Source organism: Bufo bufo, chromosome 3, assembly GCF_905171765.1.
Source record: "Bufo bufo chromosome 3, aBufBuf1.1, whole genome shotgun sequence".
Lineage (NCBI taxonomy): Eukaryota > Metazoa > Chordata > Amphibia > Anura > Bufonidae > Bufo > Bufo bufo.
The window spans coordinates 686,408,129-686,415,866 of NC_053391.1; the positions used below are offsets into that span (position 1 = coordinate 686,408,129).

Consider the following 7,738-nt stretch of genomic DNA (forward strand, 5'->3'; position numbering starts at 1 on the left):
CCATTGTGTTGAAGACCAGTGACTGCAACATCCACACTGACAAACGTTTTCATTTAAATCTTTCCCCTGAGACTTGTAAAAGATCAACCGGGCCGTGGGTTTTATAGTATTGTTTGGGACCAACTGCGGTGCGATCCACGGGCAAGCCAGAAACGTCTTTATTATTTAACGTCACTTTGGCCTCTAGTGTCGGCATCTCGGAAGAGTCTTTGACGTCATCAAACTGCGACTGCATAATGTGAAAGTTCTGTATGTGCCCCTATGGTCTGTGTGCAGAGCTGTCTCTGGTAAGAGTGCATGTGCTGTCAGCTTATTTCAGGGGTGCAGCTCTGGGAGGGGGCTGGGGAGACAGTCACTAGAGGGGAGGGGGGCTCTTAGATGACCTTTTTACCTTTGACCTTAGACGAGTCATTGAAGTCTTGTGTGTGTTATAAGGGTCTGGAAGCCCAAAAAATACCATGACTGACCCCGCAGTCTACCAGCACTTAAAGGGGTATCCAGCTTTGGACTATCCTTAGGAGACGTGACGCCATCTCCATTAGACCTCAGCGGAGGTCACAGCGCTTACCTGGCTGCCATGGCCCGATCAGCGAGGATGCTGAGAGTCGGACCCCCACAATCTAACATGGGTGGCCTAGTAGGCTGCCTGTTTTACAAACCTGGATTACTCCTTTAAATTTTCCGTATTACGTTCACGGGGCCTACGGATGCAAAACCCGGACACCAGAGGTGACACGGACAAAAGAACAGCCTTGATCCATTAGGATTTAAAGGGGCTGGCCATTTTTAGGCCGAAACCAGAAAACCCTTGGGATCGGCCTGCAATAAAGAACGGGGGTAAGTACTTATCTGCCGGATCCCACTCCGCCACTACTGCAGCAGCGACAACACGGGACCACTGCAGCCAATCACTGGCCTCTTAAAGGTGACGTCACTGCTGCAGATTGAAGGACTGTAGCGATGGCGTGGGATCTGTCAGGTAAGCACTTACCTGTTCTCCAGACCTGAAACTACACAGCCCCTTAAAAGCGGTTGTCAGCCCTTTTTTCCCGATGCAGCCGCCATAGAAATCGGAGAAAATGTAGCATTACCTGGCGGCCAGTCAGATGAGTGATGAGAAATGTATGGCTGCTATCTTCCAGACACCTGAAGAGAATGGGACTGCGCTGTTATACCACACACAACCTGTGGATAGGTGGGGCGCTATTTTTGAAAGAGAGCAGCCGTGTCTTTGTAATCCTGTGCGGCCCCTTTTCTTGTCTTGCATGGCTTTGTAGACAGTGAGACGTTGCTGTGAACCAGACCCCCATAGTTTTACCGACCAGCATCCCTTTACATACTGGGATTTAATGGACTCCTAAGCGTTAAAGGCTATGTACACCTTCGGATGCAATTTTTTTTAATAATTGCCTTTTACTCATTTTGGGCTACAAATCATTTTTTCAATTGGACTTTATTAAAAATATTGAGCCGTTCTGTCACAAAGGGTTAACTGTCTTGCTGTGTGAATGTCCTTTTTACTTTCACTTTGTGCCGGTCATTTAATAACCCTTATCTCTAAACTACTGAGAGGTCATAAACACTTGTTTAGGCCACATTCTTATCAGTAAGATACGAGCTGAGCTGTATAATGTCAGAGAGAAGAGATAAGAAGGCCGTCAGCTGAGCTGCCTGATGGAACAGAGTGAAAATTCAGATCCTGCTACTAGAGAATCTCAGCTCTGTACAGAAATAAGGGCTCCATATTTGTAATAAAGACCAATTTAAAAAAAATCATTAAAAAAAAATTGCCCCCAAAGATGTTCATAGCTTTTAAGAACCCAACCCTGTCATAGATTAGACTTAGGGCCTGGCGTTCTTAGTAGTGCAGTCTCGGGCTTTAAAGCGGTTCTAGACATTTAGGGGCCTCACTCAAAACTGTCTTACAGGAGGATGGCCCATAGCAGCCAATCAACACTCGGCTTTCATCCTTCCGGAACAGTTTCACGGATGAAAACTGAGCTCTGATTGGTGGCTACGGAACAATAAAGAGGGCTAGTTGTGATAAATGTGTCCTTTTTTTGAGTTTCTCATTAGTCTCAAGACCTCTGCTAGCTATCAGTGAATGGAGGCATTCTTATCATAGAAATCTAAAAGGTCATGGCTTTTGGCTTCTAAAAACATAATGATTTTTTCACCCTTTTATGCTTTTATTGCAGAGGTAACATGACGGCGCCCTCCGCACAGGAGAGAAAAGCATGCTGGGACGCCAGGGACAATTACTGGCAGTGCCTGGAGGACAATAAGGACGATGCGGGCAAGTGCCAGCAGATGAGGCAAAGCTTCGAAAACCTTTGTCCCCGGCAGTGGGTATGTTCCCGTTATACCTGGAGATCCCTGTGAACGACTCAGATGAGGAGTATTTTTAGGGATTTTAGCCTTAGTAGTGCAGCCACAGGCTTAGGGCCTGGCGTTCTTAGTAGTGCAGTCTCAGGCTTTGGGCTTGGCGTTCTTAGTAGTGCAGCCACAGGCTTAGGGCCTGGCGTTCTTAGTAGTGCAGTCTCAGGCTTTGGAAATTACAGTCTTAGTAGTGCTGCCTCAGGCTTTGGGAATGACCGTCTTAGGCCCCTTTCACACGAGCGTGTCCGGATGCGTTGTGGCAAACCCGCGCGAGTAGGTACCCAATTGCAGTCAGTTTTGACTGCGATTGCGTTCCGTTGTTCAATTTTTATTGCGCGGGTGCAATGTGTTTTGCACGCGCGTGATAAAAAACTGAATGTGGTACCCGGACCCGAACCTCTTCACAGAAGTTCAGGTTTGGGTTAGTTGTAGTGTAGATTGTATTATTTTCCCTTATAACATGGTCATAAGGGAAACTAATAGCATTCTGAATACAGAATGCATAGTACAATAGCGCTGGAGGGGTTAAAAAATAAATAAAAATAATATAACTCACCTTAATCCACTTGATCGCGCAGCCGGCATCTCTTCTGTTTTCATCTGTGAGGAATAGGACCTTTGATGATGTCACTCCGGTCATCACATGATCTTTTACCATGGTGATGGATCATGTGATGAGCGCAGTGAGGAATAGGACCTTGGATGACGTCATTCCGGTCATCACATGGTCCCATCATATGATCTTTTACCATGGTGATGGCTCATGTGACAGACCATGTGATGAGCGCAGTGACATCACCACAGGTCCTTTTCCTCCTGCACAGCAAAGATGAAGACAGACGAGAAGCCGGCTGCGCGATGAAGTAGATTAAGGTGAGTTATATATATATTATTTTTTTTAACCCCTCCAGCGCTATTGTACTATGCATTTTGTATTCAGAATGCTATTAATTTCTCTTATAACAATGTTATAAGGGGAAATAATAATGATCGGGTCTCCATCCCGGTCGTCTCCTAGCAACTGTGCGTGAAAATCGCACCGCATCTGCACTTGCTTGCGATTTTCACGCAGCCCCATTCACTTCTATGGGGCCTGCGTTGCGTGGAAAACGCACAATATAGAGCATGCTGCGATTTTCACGCAACGCACAAGTGATGCGTGAAAATGACCGCTCATGTGCACAGCCCCATAGAAATGAATAGGTCGGTATTCAGTGCGGGTGCAATGCGTTCAACTCGCGCATCACATCCGCGCGGAAATCTCGCCCGTGTGAAAGGAGCCTAAGTAGTGCAGCCTCAGGCTTTTGACCTGAGAGTCTCAGTGTTGCAGCCTCAGGCTAGAAGTCAGAGATTGACTAAAGCTTCTGACTATTAATGCGCAGTAGACGCGTGTTCAGACTGTGACTGTGCCGTGTTTTTGGCGGCGCAGCAAAATTTTGTCTGAACCGCACGATCTGAATATACTTTAAGACTTTTTTTTTTTATTCTCCTCTAGTAGAGATGGAGGCTTCAGCGTCTCTAAACCCGATCCTGTAATTTTATCCTCCGTTCTGTCTTCTACTCCAGTCACACCCAGAGCTGCACTTATAAGTTCGCCTGTTTCGCTCATGTTAATGGCAGGCCACTGTCTGACTCAGAAGTGCATTATGGGATATCAGCTGGTGCGTCTGTCAGCAGCAAAGTGCCGGGTAATGCCAGCTTGCAGGATTTGAATGCATCTTTGGCTGTGACTAGAGTAGACCTGATTACGTGTCATTTTATTGGCGGTGGTGTGAGGGTTGTGCTGATCTTCTGATTCTCCTCCCCCACAGATTAAATATTTCGATAAGAGGAGAGATTACCTAAAATTCAAAGAAGAAATGGATACGAAAGGATTTGAATCTGCGAAGCCCGCGGAGAACACGTAGCGCCGCGCCCCCGCGTAGCACAGGGATATTTTAATTATTCTTCTGGTCCCATCCGGTTCTGTCTACACCTCGCACACGGGATCCGCCATTTTGTAAATTATAATTTGATATCGGGGAAACGTCCTTACATCTTCCTGCTGGTTTTGTATATACACGGACAGTGAATAAACGTGACATTGCTGGTCTTGAGTCCCTTTGTTTTCTGCTCCAGTTACATCCAGAGCTGCAATCGTAATTCTGCTGTTTGCTTGCTGTCAGGTTGCAGGTGCTCCTATCACTTTGTCGCCCCCTGAAAATACGGGCCGTAAAAGGAAAAAAAAATAAACGTTCGTGTGAAAGAGGCCTCTGTCGGTGTGGTGGCCGGGTCTATGCTGCAGACAGCAAATTGCTGTCCGCAATGCACGGGCACCGACCGCGGGGCAGCCGCATGCGGATCTCGGACCTATTCATTTGAATGGGGTCCATGGTCCGCACCGCATGCGGTGCGGAAGCACGTACAGTAAACCCACAGAAGCAATCCGTAGTGCTTACGATCCGTGCCTCCGTTCCGCATCTCCCGGATTGCGGACCCATTTATGTGAATGGGTCCGCGATGCGGGTTGCATACCACCACTGTAAGCGGGCCGCAATCCGGACACGGCCGTGTGCATGAGCCCGTGCCGCTAAAATAAGCAAAAATCTCTTCAAAGGGAGACTGTCAGCAAGTTTGACATGATATTCACCAGAAATCCAATGCACCATGGCGAAGTGCAAAGCTTCATGGGCGCTCATCTCCCTTCCGTCTCCTGGTCGTACAATTCATGGCCAATGAATCAATCTAATGTGTACTCCACTCACAACCAGAGCTGCGTTCAGAGGTTTGCTGGTTTCCCTTTCAGTCTGAGAAAGCAAGACATCGCGGAGGCTTCACCAGAGGAGTTATACTGTGCATTCACCCAAGGAAGGAGTGGTACTGTGTATATATACCGTATATAGGGGCGTGGAGGCTGCACTGTACATTATCTGTATACAGCATTATCTTGGAGGCTGCGCTGTACATTATCTGTATACAGCAGTATGTTGGTGGAGGCCGCACTGTACATTATATCTGTATACAGCAGTATGTTGGTGGAGGCTGCGCTGTACATTATACCTGTATACAGCAGTATGTTGGTGGAGGCTGCGCTGTACATTATCTGTATACAGCAGTATGTTGGTGGAGGCTGCGCTGTACATTATACCTGTATACAGCAGTATGTTGGTGGAGGCTGCGCTGTACATTATATCTGTATACAGCAGTATGTTGGTGGAGGCTGCACTGTACATTATCTGTATACAGCAGTATGTTGGTGGAGGCTGCACTGTACATTATCTGTATACAGCAGTATGTTGGTGGAGGCTGCGCTGTACATTATCTGTATACAGCAGTATGTTGGAGGAGGCTGCGCTGTACATTATCTGTATACAGCAGTATGTTGGTGGAGGCCGCACTGTATATTACCTGTATACAGCATTATGTTGGAGGCTGCGCTGTACATTATCTGTATACAGCAGTATGTTGGTGGAGGCCGCACTGTACATTATATCTGTATACAGCAGTATGTTGGTGGAGGCTGCGCTGTACATTATACCTGTATACAGCAGTATGTTGGTGGAGGCTGCACTGTACATTATCTGTATACAGCAGTATGTTGGTGGAGGCTGCACTGTACATTATATCTGTATACAGCAGTATGTTGGTGGAGGCTGCGCTGTACATTATACCTGTATACAGCAGTATGTTGGTGGAGGCTGCGCTGTACATTATATCTGTATACAGCAGTATGTTGGAGGAGGCCGCACTGTACATTATCTGTATACAGCAGTATGTTGGTGGAGGCTGCGCTGTACATTATATCTGTATACAGCAGTATGTTGGTGGAGGCTGCACTGTACATTATCTGTATACAGCAGTATGTTGGTGGAGGCTGCGCTGTACATTATCTGTATACAGCAGTATGTTGGTGGAGGCTGCACTGTACATTATATCTGTATACAGCAGTATGTTGGTGGAGGCTGCGCTGTACATTATCTGTATACAGCAGTATGTTGGTGGAGGCTGCGCTGTACATTATCTGTATACAGCAGTATGTTATGTTGGTGGAGGCTGCACTGTACATTATCTGTATACAGCAGTATGTTGGTGGAGGCCGCACTGTATATTACCTGTATACAGCAGTATGTTGGTGGAGGCTGCACTGTACATTATCTGTATACAGCAGTATGTTGGTGGAGGCCGCACTGTACATTATATCTGTATACAGCAGTATGTTGGTGGAGGCTGCACTGTACATTATCTGTATACAGCAGTATGTTGGTGGAGGCCGCACTGTACATTATATCTGTATACAGCAGTATGTTGGTGGAGGCTGCGCTGTACATTATATCTGTATACAGCAGTATGTTGGTGGAGGCTGCACTGTACATTATCTGTATACAGCAGTATGTTGGTGGAGGCTGCACTGTACATTATCTGTATACAGCAGTATGTTGGTGGAGGCTGCACTGTACATTATCTGTATACAGCAGTATGTTGGTGGAGGCTGCGCTGTACATTATCTGTATACAGCAGTATGTTGGAGGAGGCTGCGCTGTACATTATCTGTATACAGCAGTATGTTGGTGGAGGCCGCACTGTATATTACCTGTATACAGCATTATGTTGGAGGCTGCGCTGTACATTATCTGTATACAGCAGTATGTTGGTGGAGGCCGCACTGTACATTATATCTGTATACAGCAGTATGTTGGTGGAGGCTGCGCTGTACATTATACCTGTATACAGCAGTATGTTGGTGGAGGCTGCGCTGTACATTATCTGTATACAGCAGTATGTTGGTGGAGGCTGCGCTGTACATTATCTGTATACAGCAGTATGTTGGTGGAGGCTGCGCTGTACATTATCTGTATACAGCAGTATGTTGGAGGAGGCTGCACTGTACAGTATCTGTATACAGCAGTATGTTGGTGGAGGCTGCACTGTACATTATCTGTATACAGCAGTATGTTGGTGGAGGCTGCGCTGTACATTATCTGTATACAGCAGTATGTTGGTGGAGGCTGCACTGTACATTATACCTGTATACAGCAGTATGTTATGTTGGTGGAGGCTGCACTGTACATTATCTGTATACAGCAGTATGTTGGTGGAGGCTGCGCTGTACATTATCTGTATACAGCAGTATGTTGGAGGAGGCTGCACTGTACAGTATCTGTATACAGCAGTATGTTGGTGGAGGCTGCACTGTACATTATACCTGTATACAGCAGTATGTTATGTTGGTGGAGGCTGCACTGTACATTATCTGTATACAGCAGTATGTTGGTGGAGGCTGCGCTGTACATTATCTGTATACAGCAGTATGTTGGAGGAGGCTGCGCTGTACATTATCTGTATACAGCAGTATGTTGGAGGAGGCTGCGCTGTACATTAT

At 46.6% G+C, this 7,738-nt stretch overlaps 1 protein-coding gene across 1 annotated transcript; it reads left to right on the top strand.

Moving 5' to 3' along the window:
* The first annotated feature begins 174 nt into the window (after positions 1–174).
* Positions 175–4,471, top strand: LOC120994210 (cytochrome c oxidase assembly factor 6 homolog). Its single transcript, XM_040422653.1, has 3 exons — positions 175–287; positions 2,199–2,349; positions 4,191–4,471. Exons 2-3 carry the CDS (start codon positions 2,206–2,208, stop codon positions 4,284–4,286), a joined length of 240 nt encoding a protein of 79 aa, XP_040278587.1. The 5' UTR covers positions 175–287; positions 2,199–2,205; the 3' UTR covers positions 4,287–4,471.
* The last annotated feature ends 3,267 nt before the right edge of the window (positions 4,472–7,738 follow it).

What these genes read in the sequence shown, in the direction of transcription:
- LOC120994210 (XM_040422653.1), top strand. Translation starts at nt 2,206, where the DNA reads ATGACGGCGCCCTCCGCACAGGAGAGAAAAGCATGCTGGGACGCCAGG. An exon ending in ACCTTTGTCCCCGGCAGTGG is followed by an intron (nt 2,350 to 4,190) that starts GTATGTTCCCGT and finishes CCTCCCCCACAG; the next exon opens with ATTAAATATTTCGATAAGAG.